Here is a 21231-nt window from a genome sequence, read left to right as displayed (position 1 = left end):
CTTGGGAATTAAATCCCGGGCACTGTGCCAGCCCCTGGGTTAGCTCTTTGGCTCTGTTCATTGATAGCTGCTCCATAACATCACTGAGTTGGTTTCCTAGGCTGTAAAAAGGGGATCGCACTGTTTCTTCTCAAGGGCTGCATAAAGATTTAGAGATAGGAATTAGAAAATGAGTGACACAAAGTAGAAACACAAGAGTGGCGGTGATGATTCATATTTTCGCAAAAATACTGAGGACCGGTCACTAAAAGCCATTTAGATCTGTTTAGTTTTTTTCCCCCTAATCTTTCAGGCACCATTGCTCACATTTCCCTTGAATTTAAACACCTTTTAAAAGCTTTCAAAGCTCTGAAGGTTGATTTCAATGAAACCTGTTTTTATTCTAGGCGTTTTTCCTACTGTCATTCTCAGTAAAACAAAAAAACAGTTACTGTCAAAACAACAAGGGTTTGCTCTCAAGCACAAAATGAAAGCAGATATGTCTGCCTGATTTATTTTGGCATTCGCCTAGCAGTTAAATAGGACACCTTTTAATTGTCACTTCTTTAAGATTCATTTAGTTTGGGAAAGCAAATCACCAGTGCTTGGTTTCAGCTAAACTGGAACTAGTTGGACAAGAAGGTTTATTCTTTATCCCTCTGGCACATAGCCTTTTGAAAACTGCCAATTAAAGAAGAAACTGTATTTAGCCACATACTGAAGATTGGTAACATCGAATGGATTTTTATTTTTACTTTAAACCAGAGGAACTTAGAAATCTAATTTATTTCCATAGATCAACCAGAGGTCTGGGAAAGAAAGTCAATACCATTAACAAATTTATGTAGAACTATTTAAAAGAGCGAATATTCAGCTATTTTTTACAATTAAAATCAATTACGAGTGAAGAGACTCAAAAGTCAAATCTCAACTCTAACATGTAAGAGCTGGGGAAGTTATTCAATCTCTGCGTCCTTTTTAGTCTCTAAATTGGGGACTATATCCACCCACAGTTTAGAAAAGTAACTGAGGCCATGGACAAAAAGCATATAGCATCTACTGGGCACATGTAAGTTGCTCAAAAAATGCAAGCCACTGACGTTATTCAGGAGAGCTTGCGTAACATTTTCTAGCAATTTGATCCAGGGGTGAGCATTTCTCAGTGTAGGAAAAGTTGCTTCTTCTATTTGCCCCAAATTTATTTTGCTGGAATTTAAGCCCATTCCCTCATTTTCTCAATGTGGCAAAAACATCCGTTTAATACTTTCTGTATAATGAGGTCACATCGAGGACACGTGTGTATCCAATCATTAATATAACCATTCCTAGACTGGGGTGTCTTTCTGGCATCTCAGTCATCTAACTGCAACCTGTAATTTGGCTGATTATTGGATAGACAAACTAATCTCGTTACAGAATGAAATAAAAATCTTTCTCACACACACACATACACGCATAAATATACATAAACACACACACATATACACTTTTTTTGTTTTGGTCTTATTATGTTTCATGTTTTTTAATGTGGAGTGTATGGGGGAATGTGAAGGAAAATAAAGGCTTCCTTCTTGGGTCCTTTAAAGCAGACAACCTTGTACTGAATTATGGCAAACTCTTTGAGGGTATAGATTAACCTCAGTGTTTGAACCAACAGTTGAGCAGGGTGTTTTGCTTTTTGTTTTTTAGGGGAAGACAACTCACAGACCTAGTCTCGGGGTCTTTCCCAATTTTGGAAGTCTGGTGCTACATGTAGTCCAAATACCACATCTATACAGGCTGTGTCTTTTCCGACATCTTCCTCATTCTTCACTGTGACTGCTTCTCCAAGAATAGCAAGTGTCTGAAGTCAAGTGAGGATGAGCTGATCTAACTCCTCCATGAAGCTTTCTCTTTCTGGCCCAGTGCCAGGAAAACTAAGGCCTTCGCCTGGTCAGATGGAAGCTTACAGAGAAGCGATTTCACCTTCCAGTCCTTTGCCTGAGTGTCCAGTAGAAACTTGTAGAATAAAACCAGGCTAAGCTGTTGTTCTCAAACATGTTTATTTGTTAACAGTTATACATGGCGTGTTACAGAAATTAATGGAAAATTTCTAAAAATTTCACTGTTGTTGAATGTATTGTACATAAAGTTAAAAATAATGTGTCCATATATGTTAACAAACTGTCATCTGAGGTAAAGTTAAAGTAGGTCTAGAAATGTACTGCAAACAGTCATTTTCTCTTTCTCATCTTTATTAAAAAAATATGTGTCAGAACGCAGAAATTGAAATGAACCAAACCCACAGAGTAAACATTTTTTTTTTTTTTTAAAGAAGGTGCCCGGTACATGACATGATGGGGTTTCAGTAGACACTGGGATGAGTACGGATTATAAAAAAAGTCTTGTGGCATGGAAAGATCGAAGAGCTACGGGTCATGGGGACAGAATGACAGGTGGCGTTTCCCTGGTTTCAAAATTTAAAGTGACAAATTTAGTGCTAGTGAAGGATGAGGAATTAACAGTTGTTACACACGGATTTTCTATCGATCTAACCGGAACTGGGCAGACTCCCCATGGCCTTTTGGTATTGGCTCCCCGGCTCTTACTTGGAAATTCCACTGTACTCTTGGGATAGGATGTGGTGGTTCTGAGCTCACCAAACAGGGCTTGTTAAGGATCAGAATTCTGCCAAAGATAACATGGATGGCAGTTTAAAATCTTGACTTTATTTCCCTCACTTTAATGCATCACACAGGCATCTTTGTTAGGTTCAGAGCCAGTAACACTTTCAATCACATTCAATGAATGATGACAAGTCCACTGGGCTGTCACTTTCTGCTATGAAATTAACTCCAGACGGTGTACGTGAAACAGCAACATCGGTCAGCGTTCACTTTGAACATGTCACAAGCAACCCAAAGAATCGGTATAATGGTGTGATAACTGAGAGACAAACTCAAGACAGCCATAGTGAGGGAGGAGATTTAGCACCACTTGTTTAGAATCAGAATCTCGGACAACAGAGCAACTGAAGCCATGTCCCCCAGGGGAACTGCCTATCGTATCAAATCCCCAGAAAACAGAATCGAACCGGTTTCAGGACGACTCTCAGGGTCATCACATCTTTCCCATTTTCCCCATTCAGGTGAAAGGATGACTTAATTATAAAATGGATGCACATTCCTGGAGAAATCATGTGGACCAACAGGTGATAGTTACAGAGGGGGGTAAATGGCCCTTCTCACTTTCCTGGTTCTTTGGACCTTCCATGTTAGGCTGACATCGACATATATTCTGTAAGGACATTTGGTCAGTTTACCTAACTGGGAAAAAAATCACGTTCCAGTGACCCGATAGTGTAAAATTTGGGCCTCGAGCAGTAATGATTATCTTGAATTTTGATTTTTTTCTTTGTGAACAAATATACCTTCTTTCAAACCACTTTACTTTCTATTGATATGACGAAGCACAGTACACAGGCCTATTTAAGTCAATCATATCAATGTCAATTCTACTTTCCAAATTTTAAAACCCAAGTAATAACAGTTAACCCCAAACCCAGTTAATCACACGGTCCTCTCAAGTTTTCTCCTTAGTGTTAAACCACTAAATTCAACATACTGGAACTGCATAGGAACATCCGGAGAACACACTTGACCTGTAGAACAATTCTCTGTAGGGCAAAAATATATAGATTCTTTATGAAAATCATGTGTTAAACATACAAACTGAACACTGCACTTTTTTGTCTCATAAATGTAAAAAAAGGAAGCTTAAACTCTTCTGTTTCACATACAAACAGTCCAGTGATCTCTATGGGGGTTGGTGGTAGTGAAGAGGTGTGTGTGTGGGGGGAGAGGGCGTTTCAGAATCTGAAGGACAGGCCTTCAAAATGTGAACGTTTTCCTGTTTGCCGTCGATGGCGGATACTCTTGCGGAAAGGTTGGAGTAGACTGTGGGGTCACGTGCCCCCCTTCCTGTTCACTAGCTGCCGATTGGCCAAGTGTTCCTGCCAGCTGTCCCTAAACTCCAGCTTCCTCCCATATGCTCCACAGTAACATCTGGAGAGGGAGCCCCATCCATCAAGTTTGTCACATCCTGCACTCAATCTGCTACCTTCTCTACAGTGTAATGGCATTATTAAAAAGCATTTTCATTAACATTTATATTTACAAAAAAAAAAAACTGGCATTTTTTTTTCATTAGAACTCCTTAAAGCCATTTCCCTTAAATATTTAAAGAGTTTAATGGTAAGGTTTTTTTTTTTTCAAGTTATAAAATAAAAATCCCATTTGAATTTTCTGATGTACAAAAAGAGAGATGAACCATTGTGATCCTGGAATCCATTTGCTATTCCGAATATCCATGTCACCACTGTTCCACTAGAAAGTCGGTTTTAAGATCCAAAACCACATTCCCAGGATTGTACCAGAATTATTTGGCAAATGACTTTTCTTTGAAAATGGCACGTGGAGAAGACACTTGTCTGCATAGCATCACAGCAGCAAGATATCGGAAAAATAAAAAATATCATTTTATTGTACTTAGAGTTTAGAGCTTCTGAGAAAATCAGATGCATTTTTCATCTTTCTCATCAATGGGATCCGATGTCCTTTCCAACTCACAGAATGAAGGTTCCAACCAAAAGCTGTCTTTTTCTTTGCCATGATGCAGAATAGTTAAAGGATTGTTTTGGCAACATTCTTGATCATAAAGAATAATCAACCACTTATTTGTCTTGTGATTTTCAAGTTAATTCATTTCATATGAGGCTTTTCTTTTCCAGTTAGATTTCCTCACCCATATCTAAAAAAAGTCAAAAGCAATACAAAAATTTTTACACCCATTAATTTTCAAACATGACAAAGGAAAGGGGGAAAATGGCAGACCAGGCCCTGTGGAGTGATGAGAAGATGTCGTCATATGTCAAAAGGCATATGGATGAGGATACTGTAGTCACAGAGGACCTCTTGCTTTTGTCTGAAAGAAGTCAGCGCCAACCCTGTTGTCACTCTCTGAGGCCTGTCACTCCACATTTGATGTCTTTACAGCGGTCAACAGGTCGAAAAATAAAAGAGAATTACAATTTTGCAGACTGGGTCATCTTAAACCCATGTTAAGAGAGCTCAAAACATTTGTCGGGTAAGCATTTGCTTGGTTTGTGATTTAATGTTGGGTATGATTTTTTATACTTTTTTGATTTTTTTTGTGCTGCCATAGTTATCTGCCATGGTTGCCAAAAACCCTTAGTTTCCTCTTCCAAATGAGTTCCATTGGGCAATCGTGAATTTCGTCGTGGGATGAGGTGAGGCAGAAGAATACAAGAGAGAGCCTGTCGCGATGCTGATTTCCATGCCAGTCTTGAAGCACCTGCCGTGAGCTCACCTCGATGCTACTTCTTAGGTCTGTTGATCTGCGCATAGAGAGGCTCCAGCTCCTGGGGACAGAGGGACAGAGTGAGAGCTGCTCTTTTCCAGATAGGATTTTCTGAGACAGCATGGGAAGGAGGGTTTGGGATTAGAACAGAAAGATGACAGTTTATGATGGATGACCTTAGGTAATTTTTGGATTATTTGATCATGATGCATCTCATTTTGGCGACTTTTTTTGAATCATCAAGAATAACTACTCACCCTGTTTTGCCCTTGGTTTTCAAACTGAAACTGGTTTCCCAGTTAGGGAAAAAAAGCATGGTGTAGCAGAGAGAGCTGGACAAGCTGTGTGATGTGGACACGATCCTTGGCCTTTCTAAGCCTCAGTTTTCCCAACCACTGAATGGGAAGAACACTGTTTTTCCTACAGAGTTCTTGAGAGACTTGAGGTGATATATATATATAAAGCATCTAGCACAGTGATTGGCAGTAAGAAGTCTTCAGAAAATGCTAACAATCAGCTTGAGACAAGTGGACATTTTTCCAACAAAGTTTTAGGAACGTCTACTTGAAACCGCTGAAATTCTATTTCAAGCTGCTCTTTGGTTTCTAGAAGCAGTGAGGACCGGGCACACTTTGGAGCAAGCAAAACAGCAATTAGGACTTTAGCTCTTAGTTAAGAGTTTCTAGGACCTGTTTGCATTCAACCTCCTGTTTCAGGGATGGCCTCTCATTTGCCTGTACCCATGGAAATGGCTGTCCTGAGACACATGGGATTTTCACCAGTATATGAGGCAAACCTTCAGTCCAATGGTAGATGGGAAATGGTGTTTAGCTCTGTTGAAACTACTTGACTTCCTCCTGTTGAAATGGCCCACGGTGCATTGGCCAAGCAGATAAGGTCAGGACTCTGGTCTTAAGCATATACAGGCCCTTCCTTTAATTGACCATTTGCTGTCACTCTTGGGTATTTGTGTCAGAATTAAACGGACAAGGTGACATCTTAATTGTGTCATATTTCTATATTAGCCTGTGTGTTGCCATGTGAGTATAGATCCTTTCTATTTGCTTATTCTCTGGAGCCATTAGATTTAACTGATATTCTGTGAGCCCTGACTATGTGTCTGGCACCATGTTAGCTATCTTCAAGTACATTGTTTTTTTAACTTAACAAATCAGCCTTGTCAAGTAGATGCTTTATTTATCCTTTGCAAATGGGAAATCACACAGAGAAGTTAAGCGATTTTTCCACGGTCCTACAGCTAGTAAGCTTGGGATATGAGACCTAAAAGTAGGGTCCAGTGCTTTTCTAGTCTATTACAACAACTGTCATAAAAGAGAAAAGACCAATCCTTCAATCCGTAGTGTTGTAGAGTGCTTTGGAATTTATAAAGCACCCTCGTGTCTTATTTTACCTGCTTAACAGTCCTGGGAGTGGCTCTTATTCTTTCTGTCTCATTTTGCAGATAAAAACTGAAGGTCACAGAAGTGGTATGATCTTAAGGTCATTGTGCTGTATACCTTGTGCATTTAATAGAGACTATTGTTTGCCTTTATTATAAAGGGGAAGTGGACTAGGAGATAATTTTGTCCAGATCCATCATTTTACAGGTGAAGGATCTGAAAGGCTAGAGAAGGGAGTTTTGGTTTCCCCAGAGTCAAAGGTTACTTAGAAACCATGTCATGGACAGAATCCAAGACTCCTGCCTTCAAATCCAAGATGTCATCCTCTGGACCTCACTATGTCTGTATTTTTCCAGGGAAAGGCATCTTCCTATCCTTTGAGGCCTCCTGTTCTGTAACAGAATACAGATTTGTCCCTCCATGCTTTCTACCTATGGGCTTCATATCACTCTTGGAAATGTAAAGAGTAAGTATGATCCTCCTCCCAAATGCCTAACGACAGGATATATGGAAGCTCATTATTCCATATCTCACCTCTGGGTTACTGCTTGCCACGTCCCCGTGCTATTTTACACACGTTGACTTAGCACAGTAGGCGCTCAATGAGGATTTGTTGGATTGATGAATGACTATAATACAGTTTCTACTTTCTTCACTGTTCTGATCACTTTGTCCTAAATACCCTCCAGTTTGGCTTTATTCTCTCAAAATCTAATCTAGCAAAATCTATAGCAAGTTCATTTGTCATGCACCTAATCCATTCCCTGCCAATGCTTTGAAATGTTTCAAATACCTGTTGCAAGGCCAATACCAACCACATAAATTTACTGTGTCTTTGTGTTCTGGGGGTGGACTGGGTGGAGCCAAGGTAGAGTGGTGACATCAAGTACAAGTTCTGGGAAAGAACATGTTCTTCTGCCTATGCTGTGTTAGAGGATGTATCTTGAGCTCTCCTGGGTAGAAATGCTCAGCCCACTCTTCTTTTAGGATACCCTAAGAAGTCAGGCCGCCTTGATCTCACCCTACAATTTGCTCTATTCTAATTTTGGAAACTAATTTATTCAACTGAGAATGACACCTAAAAACAGAAGAAGACAGCAGGCTCAGACAGGGTAATTAATGCCACACTGCATTAACTTTCTGCAGCTGAGATAAATATTCACACATCTCCTGCTTGCCGGAATTTAACTTCAAATACCCATCACAACAGCAGTAAGGACTGCAGTCAACTCTCAATTATCCCCAGTAATGAAGGGGAGCAGTGGTGTGGAAAACCCCAAGCAGCAGATAATCCCAAAGTCTGACATTGTGATGCATTATACGTTTTGGCAATAGCGTTACCTTCCTTGTTACAGAATCTCAGACTGTCAGAGCTAGAGGGGTGTAAGAAATCATTTGATCCAGAAATTTCTGACCTGACTTCTGGCAAGGTCGCGATGGGGTCTTCAGGCTATTTTCAATATTCCAGAAGCCTAAATGGAATCATACATTAACACAGCACCCTGTTGATATTTTTTGTTTTCCTTTGGCAGCTTTGACCACATCTCTGCCCTCCTTCAAATCCCTCAAAGGTTCCCCATCACCCACAGGGTAAGGTCAAAGCTCCTCAGCTGGGCACACGAGACCCATTCGTCTCTTAGTCCATTAGAGCTAATAAATGCCCCTTTCAGATCGTGAATCAAAATTTAACTTTCAGGTCACGTAAATCATAGTTTTTTGTTTTGTTTTGTTTTTTTTCCAATGTCTTTTATGCCTCTGCCAGAATGATCTTTCTGAAATGGATTTGGTCATGCCATTCTTCTGCTCCAAGACAACCTCCTGACTCCTTATTTTCCCAAGAAAAATGAAGACCCCCCAGGATGGCACACAAGGCCCTTCCAACATGGTTCCACCTTCTTGCCCAGCCTCATCTACTTCCATTCTCTCTCCTATGCCCCATTCTTCTGGTCACCCTGACACGACAGGATTTTCCCAATCTCTGAGACTCTGTTCGGGCAGTTCCTTGTGCCTTTGGTGGCCTCTCTTTGTCCTCCAATGGGGAGTTCATAGTTTCAGACCCAGCTCCAATATAAAGGCTTCCAGGACTCTGTAGGTGATGTGGGCTACTCTGTTCCCACTCAGAATTGGAGCATGGTGGATCTCACCGTGTAGAACATCCTAGATGATAACCTGATGCAGTGCAGACAGAGGTCTACAGAGGGGACTGAAAGAGTCTAGGACTGGAGAACTCTGTGCAGGTTACTTAACCCCTCTGAGTTTCAGTTTCTTCACTAGTAAAATGAGGCTATCCTCTCTACCAGAGGTGTGGTGAGTACTGAAGGAGAAAATACACACTGATTATCTAGCACAGAGGCTGACACATAGGAAATATTCCCAAAAGGTTAGGTCCCTTCTGTGTATTGTGGTTTTATCCTTCCTTTGTAGAAGGTGGTTTTAGACCTAATAATCATCACCTGTAGGTGGCCTCTCCTTCATAGCACACAAGAGCACCTGTAACTGGGTTCTGTTAGGAAATGTAATAATGGCGCTGGGGTAGCCCAGGGAAATGGTGCAGAAAGCATGAGGGGTTAATCTAAAGAAACTGGGTGCACAGCCCTGTGGATAAGAGTCTGCCACACGTTTACAGACTACTTCCAGTATGAATTGTGTGCTCATACACAGCAGCCACGTAGAATCACAGAATTAGGGTAATAAGAGCTTATATTTACAGAAATATTTACAGTCTATAAGGACTTTCTTATTGCCTATACACAATCTCACTTGGGTATCACACTGAGGCTGTACCCTGGATATTCCTACCTCCACTTAGAGCGAAGAAGTAAGCCTCCTCAGAGCTTGGTGACTTGCCCAAAGTCACTCAGCGAGCACAGCACAGAGATGGGATATAACTAGTTTTTTTTTTTTTCCCCAGCTTGGTTTTAATTGCGGTATAATATATACAGCATAGCATTTGCCATTTTAGTCATTTTTAAGTGTCCAATTCAGTGGCATTAATTGTGCTTGCAATGTTGGGCAACTCTTTCATCACTCCAAATGGGCTCTACGCATTAAGCCATAACTCCCCACTCCCCCCATAGCCTCAACCCCTGGTGACCTCTAATCTCTGTTCCCATTCTATGAATTCACCTATTCTCATTTAAAATTAATTTCATTGAGGTATAATTTGCATACGATGTACATTTTCCTCACTTCCCCCAGTTGGCCCCACCTTTTTGGCTTGGTGGGCAGGGGCCAATAGTTTCCTATCCTGCCTTGTAATGAGACCTTTTTTAAAGCCACCTAAATTATGCTTAGTCCTCTGCACTCGTTTAATTTTTATTATGTGTCTTTTTGGAAACCTCGGCCACATCTACCAAAGATATGTCCCTTGAAAAAATGATTAGTGGAGCGAAGACATGGCATGCTGAGAAAGGTGGTCTCAGATGTGAGGTCATTGTGCGCCATGCAATCTGCTTGCTTAGCGAGCCTGTCTCTGCCTGGGGGTGAGATCAACACCTAGCCAAGCCAGGGGTCAGATAAGCCAGAGGTGAGCCAAAGCTTGAGTCCCTCAGTACCACTCTGCCCAGGCAAGCACAAGCCCCAACACTGGGGCCCAGTTCTGTGGGGTTTTACATTTTCTGCCTTCGCAAATGAAAAAGGTGGTGGCGCAGCCAGAGAGGAAAGGAGGCTTTAATAAAGTTAAACTTAAAGTCCTACCTGAAGACATGCATGGAGTCATCAAAAACACTTGAGTTTCGGAGCCAGAAAGAGCCCAGCAATCCTAACCTCCTGCATGAACTTAGGCAAGTATTGTACCTGAGTCTCAGTTTCTTAACCCGTAAAATGGGGGTGTGTGCCATCTACCTCAAGGAATCATAACAAGTAATACATGAGTTCAAAAAAACATAAACGATATTAACAAGTGCTGGGAGACTTTGAATAGAAAGGAAACAAAACCCCACAAAGCTTTCTGGTCACTTTCAGCCTGAATATCTGCCTTTCAGGGTAGAAAAGTCTTTCGAACACAGGATGGATTTAAGACATATCTTAGAGACTGACACTGTTGCCAAATACACTTGCTTCCTGAGGTCTCAGGTGCTGAAACCCACTTGCTGAATGCAGAGAAGCCGAGAAGCAGAATCTAAGTCCATGGTAGGGGGGAGGTCCTGCCTATGTTGTGATCAATTCTCCATTTCTCCAGCAATGAAGGACACAAATCATCCCCTTTGAACACATACATCATCTTTCTTGACTCTGTCACATAGCAGACGAGGACACTGAGGTTGCTGACACCAATTCTCTGCCCTAAGCAGAGAATCCTGTCCAGATTAAACTCCTGGTCATCAGGAGTAGGTTCTGGATCTCAGGCCAATAATGGCTAGGAACCCCCAGAAAATCAGCATATTTAAGGGTCTGCTGTCCTGTCCTTCATTGGAATAAAGACAGCTGGGAGGAGGGGTGCTGCTAGAAGATTTTGTTTGCGGATTGGGTCTTCTGTGCTCTGATCCGGTGACCCAGGCAGGTTAGGAGGTCCTAGAATGTCAGCTGGGAGGGCATCTGGGAATTGTTGTACAGAAGAGAAGACCAAAGGTCAGAAATGAAGCCATCTGCCTCAAGTCACACAGCTGTTAAGTCTAAGAGAAGCTGCTAAAACCCATGTGTCGGGGTCTGGCTGAGAGCGCTTGAGTTATTTCATCTGAGTGTAGATTGAAATTCTAGCCCTGTTACGTGTGAATCTTATGATTTCAGCAAACCATTAACTTTTCACCTTCCCTGTCGTATCTGTGAAATGGGAATGATAAAAATATTTAAGAGGGCTCCTTGGAGGAATGAATTAGGTGATGTTTATGAAAGTGTTATAAACATGCTAGCAATTTACAAATGTATTAGTAGAAGTAAATGAAAGGCATGGTGGTTGACTTCTGTAGAGTGATTCTAGAATCAGCGAGTGGGATCTAAATCAGAGGTCAGCAAACCATAGCCCATTGGCTAATTTTGATGGCTCTGTTTAATAATTAATTTAATACAGTATTTTAAATAAAATATTTTTGGAACTCAGCCACATCGATTTCTTCATGTGCTGTCTTTTGCTGATGTCTTTTTCTAACGATAGAGTACATGAGTTGCAACAAGAGACTTGGCCCACAAGCACAGGTATCTACAAAGAGTTTGCTGACCTCTGGTCTAAATGATCAACATAGTCTACTTGTGCCCACTACTCTAGTGGCTTAAAACCATATAGAAATCTTCCTGCCCAGTCTGGTTTTCTCCTTTGACCTCCAGATTCTTGAATCCAGCAGCCTTCTGGCATCTCTACTTGGGTGTCTCATGAGCATCTCAAGTACAACTCAAGTTCCAAGGTACACCCACTCTCTCTCTGCTCAAGCATGCCATCCTATGTTCTTCATCACATGACTGGCACGCCCCACCCAGATTCCCAAAACAGAAATGTGGGGGTCGTCCTAGGTTATGTCCTCATCCTCACTTCCCATCTCCCTTCAGTTTTAGCTTCTCCAGGTTTCATCTTTTCAATTTTTCTGGGCACCAAGCCTACCTCTCCTTCCTGGCTAACACGGCCCTCAGCAGGCCCCTCTCATCTCCTGACTGCATGATTCACAACATCCTGGGTGGGACTTGCCTCTGAAAACTATGTCCAAGAGACGGACAGGTGATTTTCTGTTTTTTTTTTTTTTTTTTTTTTGGTGGTTCTCTGGGTTAAGGCTCTGTTGTTTCATTCTATTTAAAAACAGAAGAGTAACAATAACCGCAAATACATGTATTCTGCTTTCAAAGCTTACAAAAGCACTTTCATATTCATAGTTTCTGTTTATGGAACAGCCTGGGGAGGGAGCTGTTATAATTAATTATCCATATGTATCCACGTGAGGGACCAGGGTATAAAGGGGTAGTTACATGCTCGCCTAAGGTCACCTGCTTTAAAACCATAATCCAGACCTATGTCTCTGACTCTGTGTGTTTTTCTTTCTTCTTAAAAAGATTTTGTTTGTTTGTTTTTGTAGACTCATCCTACGAAAGCACCTGAAGTTCAGCATTCTTTTCTTTCAAACACTAGAAATCCATCAGGTAATATTTTATGTATCTTGGGTTCCCACTACGAAGGTCCGTATTACAAACACGACACCGGCTTATTATTTATGGCAATATCTATTGTTACTAAGGGAGACAGACCCAACAATTCCCCATTGTTACAGATGCTACTTTGACTTGACAGCTGGGGAAGTCTGATAGGCAGTTTATTTACTTAGCCATTTAACCAAATAAATGTTTTCATTTTTCTTTCATCTCCTCAAAAGCTAACATTTCGCCCTTAAAATTGCTCCAGCAACACATCAGTGAAGTATAAATTACCTGCCATTCCCACACCAGCCATTACAATATTATTTTGGTTCTTTTTTTCTGCTCCTGTTGACCCAGGCTTTCAAAGACACGTGATTCTCCCAGGCAGGAGGGTAGGGGGAGAAAATGAAATAATTGAAGAGATTTCCCTTTATTGCTAAAACAGAAATGCTGTTTGAGATTAGTCCTGAAGCTTCCACCTGTGAGGACGGAGTCCGTTTGTTCCCCTTTTACTATGGTGCGATATGGCTTTCACTTATCAACAGATGTCACCCCCTACCTGCTAAGAATTGTGTGGGTATTTCTAATAAAAAGCAGCTGGAGATAAAATGCAAGGTTGATAAGAAGGACAAGACTCCTGCTTCCCAACTGTATGAAGGCAAAGGGGAAAACAGATCCACGGATGTGACTTTCCCTGCATGGTATCCCTTCTCCAAATGTCTGGAAAGGCACTAAGAAATTGCAGTCAGTATATTTCTAGTTGGGTGGATGAGTGAATGTGACAGAGGTGGAAGGATCATATATGGCCTGGGTTGCTAGTGATGGAAGGGCCCAGAAAAGCTCATTTAGACTTCCCTTATAGGGGGGTTTTGGGGGAATATGCCTGCAAGGCTGGCATCAGCCTCTTGGCACAGGATTCTCAACAGGCAATTGTGAATTGCCAAATGAAGTGTTCAGAAGGAGAAAACTGTTTCCCTGAAGATAACAGTCCAGCCCTTTTGGGGTGGGAGCTATTGATTATGACACATATATGTCAACCTAAGAGTGCTCATTTTTTGGAATGGACAGGTGGCCTGTGAGACCCTCACTGGATTATCCTATTTATGGGACTGGGCAAGCCAGAAAGCTAAGATATTATATTTTTCTTTTCCTAATTTTTTTCTCCAAAACTGTTTTGAGGCATATTGAAAATTAATGATCTGAAGATAGGAAATACATAGCAAAACCTCCCAGCCAGTGGCCTGGGTCCTTATGGTATAATTTATTTAATATAAAGGCAAGATGTATACACTCTAAGGTACTGGGGAACATTTATCGAGCATGTATGATGACGACAGTGGTGATGACAGCTAGCATCTATTGGGAGCTTTCTCTGTGTCAGACACTGTGCTAAGAGCTCCAGATACATCACCTCATTTCATCCAAACAACAACCCTTTGAGGAGGACACTGTTTTTATCCTTATTTTCAAAAATAAGATAGAGAATTATTATGAAATCTCATTAGAGTCACATAGGTAGAGCCAGATTCTAAACTCAATTTCGCTCCAGAGCCTAGATCTTTAAGCTGATTTTTTAGTTGAGCGGTAAGTGTCTGTCTCCACACTAGAGACTGAGACACTATCTCTGCTAACCTAGAGGATGATAAAGCCCCTTCTAGCAGATGAAGAAACCAAAACTCAAAAGAATTATGGTTCTTGCCCAAGATTTCCTGCTACTAAGGAGCTGAGCTAGAATTTTAATTCAAGTTCCAAATTCTGAGCTCTGCCTACTATCATATCCCATGCTCCATCCATTTACAACCAGTCATGGCCTGGGGTCTGGATGAAGCATCAAACATGGAATAGGCTGAAGCCCTAAGAAACAGTGCAGCTTGTTTGACTGTCTCAAACTGAACAGGCTCATAAAGATGAGGGTTTGATACACTGATCTGCAAATGGTGTAAGTCATCTTTGTTTTCTAGAAGAACTTCAATTTTAGGATGATGTTAGCTGTTATACTGATGAATGGCTCTTGTCATCTCTAGTTCATTCATCAAATTTTTCAAGACAGGGTTGAGCACGTGAAATAAAACATACACCAGAGTAGAAAACCTCTTGGGGAATCTTTCCAAGGCATCCACCCATAATCCCCAGCTCTTCTCTTTTCTGGAACATTGACTTTGCCTTTAATTCACCAGCTTCCCAAATAGCTTTGCAAGACTGAATTTTTCGAGGTGTACTGCATGGCTTTGCATGGCATGATGTGTCATTATATGCTACTGTACTGATAGAAAAATGTGGCAAAATATTTAGTATGTTAAGTCCTTTAATCATAAAATCTATTAACAAAATACACTCTCCAAACACTGTATTGGCTTTCACTAACTGTCAAAATAACTTCCATGTGAACTGAGAAGGATTTTGAGGTAGCCTTAGAATCCATTTAGGGATGGTGAAAACTATTTACCATTTTAATGGTTCTGACCACCCCATTCAGGACTATAGAAGGAGCTCTGTGGGTAGAGCTTTGCAGTCCTACGCATTTATGGAAAACTAGGAAAGTATCTGAAAATTGAACACATTTGTCAAGGAGTGACCTCAGAAATCATGTCTGGGTAACGAGGTATATTTCTGTCTCCTGAGAAGGTTTGCTTCATCAGCTCCCCTTTCTTTCGATCAAATCAGATGTATTGAAATTCAAGTGCCAAAAGCCACTTCTAGTAAATGTAAGTACACTTTGTTCAGAGTAGCTGCTGATGGAATCTGAAGTGGTTCGGTGGTGAACCATATGCCATAGCACAGGTGCAAACAGCGGAGCCTCAAGCAAATACTACATGTCTTTGAGCTTTGAATTTCACTTTTACATTAGTAAGGGCGAGGGGGTCCCTTTTGGCTACACAAAATGGGCTATTGTGATCTTCTCTCTTTCTCTATCTCATTCAAGCACTGCTTGGTTCTGCTTCTTCGTCTGGCTTCTCAGAATGTTTGGTTGGTGAACTCTTTAGATCTGTGGAGTGTAGGCAAATGCAGCGACACTCCGCTTAAAAGATTGGAGCCTTTGGATCACACTGCAGTGAGAAAATAATCATTAGGGTGGGCAGAATGTGTCCATCCTTGAATGTTGATGCTCTCTGAAACTGAATCTGTGTTGTGTAATGGTGACCATGCCTCATTCCATCATGACCATCCACTCAGAGCATGTCATTAATAGAAGAATATGACCATTCTCCACTCCTCACCCCTACCCCTGACTAGAAGTATGTGTCAAAGGTCATGCATCCATGAGGCAAAACACAATAGCGAATAAAGAGCAAGGAAATGGTGCAAACATCAGGGATATGCTCAGGCAAGGAGAGATGGTGCAGACATTGGGGATATGACTTCAGAAATGAAAGGCAAGCCAAAGGGAAAGCAGAGAGCTTAAGGGTGAAGTATATAAAAAGAACAGATACCTACCCAGACCTGTGCTATCTAGCTACCGGCCTGTGGACTTATATTATCACCACTGGGCTCCCCACTGGGCTCCCCAAATGGATCACTGTTGGATGAGGCCTGTGATCCATCAGGCTAGAACACAAGAAGATAACACTTTTTTTTTTTCTTTTCAACAATGGAAAGCAGAAGACAGCAGGGCATATTTTCATGCATACATATGATCAGTTATTTTAAAGGAGGCAGCAACTGCAGTTGGAAGGTGCCACACCCACCAACGTGGGAACTTGTGGGACCGACCTCACGAAAAGGACAACATTTTTCAGCTGCTCATTAGAACATAAAAGAAAGCCCCTCTAGTGCCCCGCTTAGAACTTGGGAATCCGAGCCAGCATTCTTTTCTATGCAGGTTTCCGCGCCCACTATCCATTTCAGATACAGCCGTTTTAATTTTTAGGAAAGGCAAAACCAGAGAGAACAAACTGGTCACTTACAGCTTCTTGCTCTTCACTTTTGCTGGGACTTTCGAAGCCCTCCTCGAAGATGTCATCTGTGGTGGGATCGCTGGCATGGGATGCAGATGATTTGGACGGAGAGCTCTGTCGAGGGGCTGGGGTTGGAGCTACACCGGGACCACACACAAAGAAGGAACATCGTTAAGTGTCTGGCTGCCACCATTTACATCCTACAGAGACCTCAGGGGTCTGGCTATATTCAAGTCAAGTCCAGCACTCTGCTTTCTATCCTGAGGCAGGTCAGTTAAACAACTGAGCATCTCCTCTGTACATATCTATTTTGTCTTGTCATACAGCTGACAGGAAAGAGTGGGTGCACACGGATGGGGCAGGCAGTGGTTCTCAAGGAATGGCACTTGGATCAGCGACACTACCACATCCGGGACCTTGTCACAAACGCAGTCTTGGACCTCACCCCAGACCTACTGACTCGGAAGCTCCATGTTTCTACATACTCGAGGTGAGAACCACGGGACAAATTTTTCTTTCTTCTCTCTCTCTCAACATTGTGTGTGTGTTTTAGTAAGAATAAATAGATCAGAGGACAGTGATGTGCATCGATTAAGTGCCTTCTATACGTCAGACATTGTCAGAAACTTTACAGCGAGTATCTGTAATCCTCATAGTGCCTCTTTGAGGTAGGGGTTATCCCAGGACAGCTAAGGGAAGTGAAGTTGCTAAATTGCTCAAGGCCACATAGCTGGTTACTGGTAGAACCAGGCCTTGTATCCTTGCACATGGGAGATAACGTGAGAAACCCGTGTTGGATGAAGAGTGAAGAGTGCTTCTGTGATGTGGGAAAAGGGAGGGAGCTCCTGGCAACTTCCCCACTGGCACTTTATCCATCACTCCATAAGGATACACATCTTCTGTCCTGGCCTTCCCACAAGTTCCCCTTCTCATTTGTTCCAGAGGTTATAACAAATGTGCCATTTGAAGCTATTCTTTTTTCAATAATTTCTAATTTGGCATTGAAAAGCCAGTCACTGGCTCGGCCCCAAGTGAGGAGATGATGTGGCTTAATTTAGTAGCTAAATTTCCAGTGCCACTGATAAGGCCCCCCATCCTGCCATAACTGCCCAGAATTTCCCAAATCTGGCTGCTTATCAGACAGAGAGTGATTATAAAACTTGGTGAGCACCTTTCGCCTTGATGGATCTATATTTAGAATAACAACACAATTTACTGTGTGCCAGCAAGCTGGGCACGGTGCTGGGTGCTAGGCATTTTGTATTTACACATACTGCAAAGTGGTGTGGGACCTATTTTTCTTTCCTGATGAAGAAACTGCAGCCCTGAAAGGTGAAGGGACTTTCTCAGGGTCACCAGCACCACGGAATAGGAGTGTTGGGATTTAATACAGCTCTGTCTACACTGTCGGGCCAGCTGTGAGGTCTATGTCAATTTGACGTAGATTTTTGTTCCAACTGATGAAAAAACTCCACTCAAAACATTCTGAAGGTGATGCTCATGGATAGAAGGATATAATTACTGTTTTTACTCATTTTCTTTACAATAGAACATTATTTTTTTTAATTTAAAAGGAAGTCTGTTTTATGAGATGATTATGGAACAGACTAGTTCTAGCAGGTTTAAGTGAGAACACCCTGATTTCCAACAGCTAATGAATAAATGTTGGCGTAACTGGATTCCAAATTGTGTTTGAAGTGGCTTATTGCTTACTAGAGGCCGAGAACACAGGCTGAGGTGCCAGTCTGAGAGGTGTACCGGTCCTACTTATCAGATGAAGTCATTTGGAAGCATAATTAGAGGTTCATTTATGTAAGTGTCTTAGCCTTTAGAAGGCTCTTCTAGAATACCTGAATAATCTAAAAGAGTGGTTCTTTAATGGTGCAATTTAAATCCTAGGAGACATTTCACAGTATCTTGGGTCATTTCTTTTTTTTTTTTCTTTTTTTCTTGGGTCATTTCTGACTATAAAGACTCAGGGGACAGGACATGTATTTCTGGCATCTAGTGGGTGGAGGCAGGGATGCTGCTCATCATCCTATAAGCACAACACACACCCCACAACAAAGAATTATCTGGCCCCAAATATCAATAAAGCCCAGGTTGTAAAACACAGCCACAGCTGAATGGCCTTTGTTCTGTTCATTTCAATCTCTACGATTTTTCCCAAATGTCTCCCACACGCTAGATGCTATGCTAGCATTAGAAGAAGTAGACGGGTGATTAGGACATATGTCCTGTCCTCAAAGAACTGAAACTTCCCTTTTATTTATAGCTGGCATGCAAGTCCATTGAAAGAGAGACACTTGCTTTCAAAAGATGCTTGCTTATTTATGCATGGCTCTCATTCCCCCAGCATTTCATTTTTTATTCATTATTTTTCACTGAAACCCTGTGACGTGGAGCTAATAGAGATGCCCTCATATGGAGATCACATGGCCTGAGTAGAAGTAGGTTGTTTATACACATAAAAGGCATTCATTTTCATAACTGCCTTCTGAACCTGGATGAAATAACACCACCTAATTGTGTTAACATTAGATTTTTTGACAATTCTCACTATTGGCCAAGCAGTGATCCCTATCATCTGTGACAGTAATGAAAACGCCAAACTCATTGTTCCATGAGACTTTTGCTTTTCCCTATCAATTGTCAAAGGCATGGGCTGAATTACCAGTCACTTTTCTGAGCATATGTGTGCTCAAGTGTATCTAGATTCTGATTGGCTGCATGGTCATGGCTTTTTGGATGCTTACAGTAGAAAAGTGATCTGGAAAGAATCACTGAGTGCCTGAACTAGAAGGAAGTACACTCCTCATCATCCAAGCCAACTCAATGCATTTCACCCATGACACAGCTGGGGTTAAGAAAGTCACACACATGGCCAAAGACACAGCTTGTGGTAGAAGAGCAAAGGTTGGAACTCTGGTCCAGGGATTTGACACAGAACTATTCAATATGCATTCATAATGGTGACAAAAATACCTTAAAATTTGTGATGTATACAATGTTTCAGTACATGTACCACTGATCCTTGTAATCTCTCTTAGGCTAAGATAGATGAGGAAATTGAGGCTCACAAAAATGACTTGCCGATAGGCACAAAACTAGGAAGTGATAAATCTGCTCTCTAGGTTCCCAGTCTAGAGATTTCTGCTTCACTACCATTTTTTTCTCTTTGACGACCCAAAGCCCTGAGCCAAAATCTGGCTTCAACTAAACCAGCTGGATGAGATCTTATGGCTGCTCTTTCTTTCCCGTAAGTTTTCTCTTGATTTTAGTTTTCTACTCTAATTTTTGTCCTTATTTCCCAGACTTTTAAAATTCATATTCACTATTCATTTCCATTTCAACAAGCCGTACCAAAATCTGTGTCATAAGGAGGGATAATGAATGAATGGATGGATAGATGAGCAGATCAACAAAAACATTAGAAGCAGAGTGACTGGTAGGAAAATAACTACTCTCGTTGTCCTTGAACCTCACTCTCATTATTGGTCAGACAGGTCTAACAAAACCTGTAATAAGCATTGTTATGAGTATAAAAGTATGAAAACAATGGTTACGAGGTAGATATGTATAATTGGCACCTCATAACTGGTAGCTATTATTAGTAGTAGTCATATAAACCAAGATGCCTGCTGAATGTGAACTGAGATGAGTTCTGTGACTCCAGAAACAAGGCATCGCTCTCATTGGAGTTAGGTCTCCCAAGAAGGGCACTCACGTGAGTTGGTTGATGGTGTGGTAGAAGTCACAGGGGTCAAATTCAACTGGGAGATGTCAAAGTCGTCACAGTCATCTGTATCCTGTGCCACCCCGACTTTGTTGAAGTAACTGGAGAAGGCCTCTGAGGTACAGGTGAGGGAGGGTTGGTCGGGTTTGCGGGAGGGCACGGGTGGCGGCTGGGCCATCTGGAAATCCTTAAACATTTCTTTCCCCATTTTCTGTCTGGGCTTCTCGGTCTGTGGACTTGACCTGGTGGAGTCACCCGTGGTTGGGACGGTTGCAAGGGGGGTGAGGGGACCTTGGAACATGGCGGCTGGCAAAGGCATAACAGTTTGTGTGGGCATGAAGGCGGCTGGCGGAAACTGCCCGGCTACAGTTGGCCAGGGCTGCTGAGTGGCAGGGAAGAGACCCGGCTGGCCCCATGCGATGGGCTGAGCCCCCGGCATCACCTGAGCGACTGGTGGCTGAGCACCCATGGCGATCTGCTGTTGGACGAGGGGCTGCTGGCCCCAGAAGGATGGGAGGACGGCGCCCATTGCAACATAACCTGGAAGGGTGAGAAAGATGAGTCATGTACCCTGGGAAAGAATAATTCATGGATTCAGGTGATCGGCAGAAAGATACTGAGCAGTTGTTACGTTCCAGGCTCTGTGCTAGAGACCCGGGCCACAAAGATGAGTAAGATGAAAGTTCTGGCTTTCAATGGAGTGTTCCTTCCAGAGCCACGGTCTGGAGAAACCTAAGAAGGGGACTCATAAGCAAAACTAGAATGCAGTGAGCGAGCAAGCCGGGCAGGTGTTTGGGAGATAATG

The 21231-nt window shown here is 42.0% G+C and overlaps 1 protein-coding gene across 13 annotated transcripts in view; it reads right to left on the bottom strand.

The window, feature by feature from the left end:
• Positions 1 to 2002: 2002 nt before the first annotated feature.
• Positions 2003 to 21231, bottom strand: part of DAB1 (DAB adaptor protein 1) — a 1027070-nt gene continuing 1007841 nt past the window's right edge. For 12 of the 13 annotated variants that reach the window (XM_038537399.1, XM_038537400.1, XM_038537401.1 and 9 more), the window contains 4 exons: positions 20418 to 20966; positions 16700 to 16827; positions 16230 to 16340; positions 2003 to 5398 (listed from right to left, as the gene is read on the bottom strand). In XM_038537399.1, coding sequence (XP_038393327.1) covers positions 16245 to 16340; positions 16700 to 16827; positions 20418 to 20966 — 773 coding nt within the window. In that variant the 3' untranslated portion in view covers positions 2003 to 5398; positions 16230 to 16244. The remainder of the gene's footprint in view (positions 5399 to 16229; positions 16341 to 16699; positions 16828 to 20417; positions 20967 to 21231) is intronic. The other variant, XM_038537411.1, reaches the window with a different exon arrangement.

This window comes from Canis lupus, chromosome 5 (genome assembly GCF_011100685.1).
Source record: "Canis lupus familiaris isolate Mischka breed German Shepherd chromosome 5, alternate assembly UU_Cfam_GSD_1.0, whole genome shotgun sequence".
Classification (NCBI taxonomy): Eukaryota; Metazoa; Chordata; class Mammalia; order Carnivora; family Canidae; genus Canis; species Canis lupus.
Note: the sequence above shows the minus strand (reverse complement) of the source record. Positions and strands in the feature narration are given on the sequence as shown.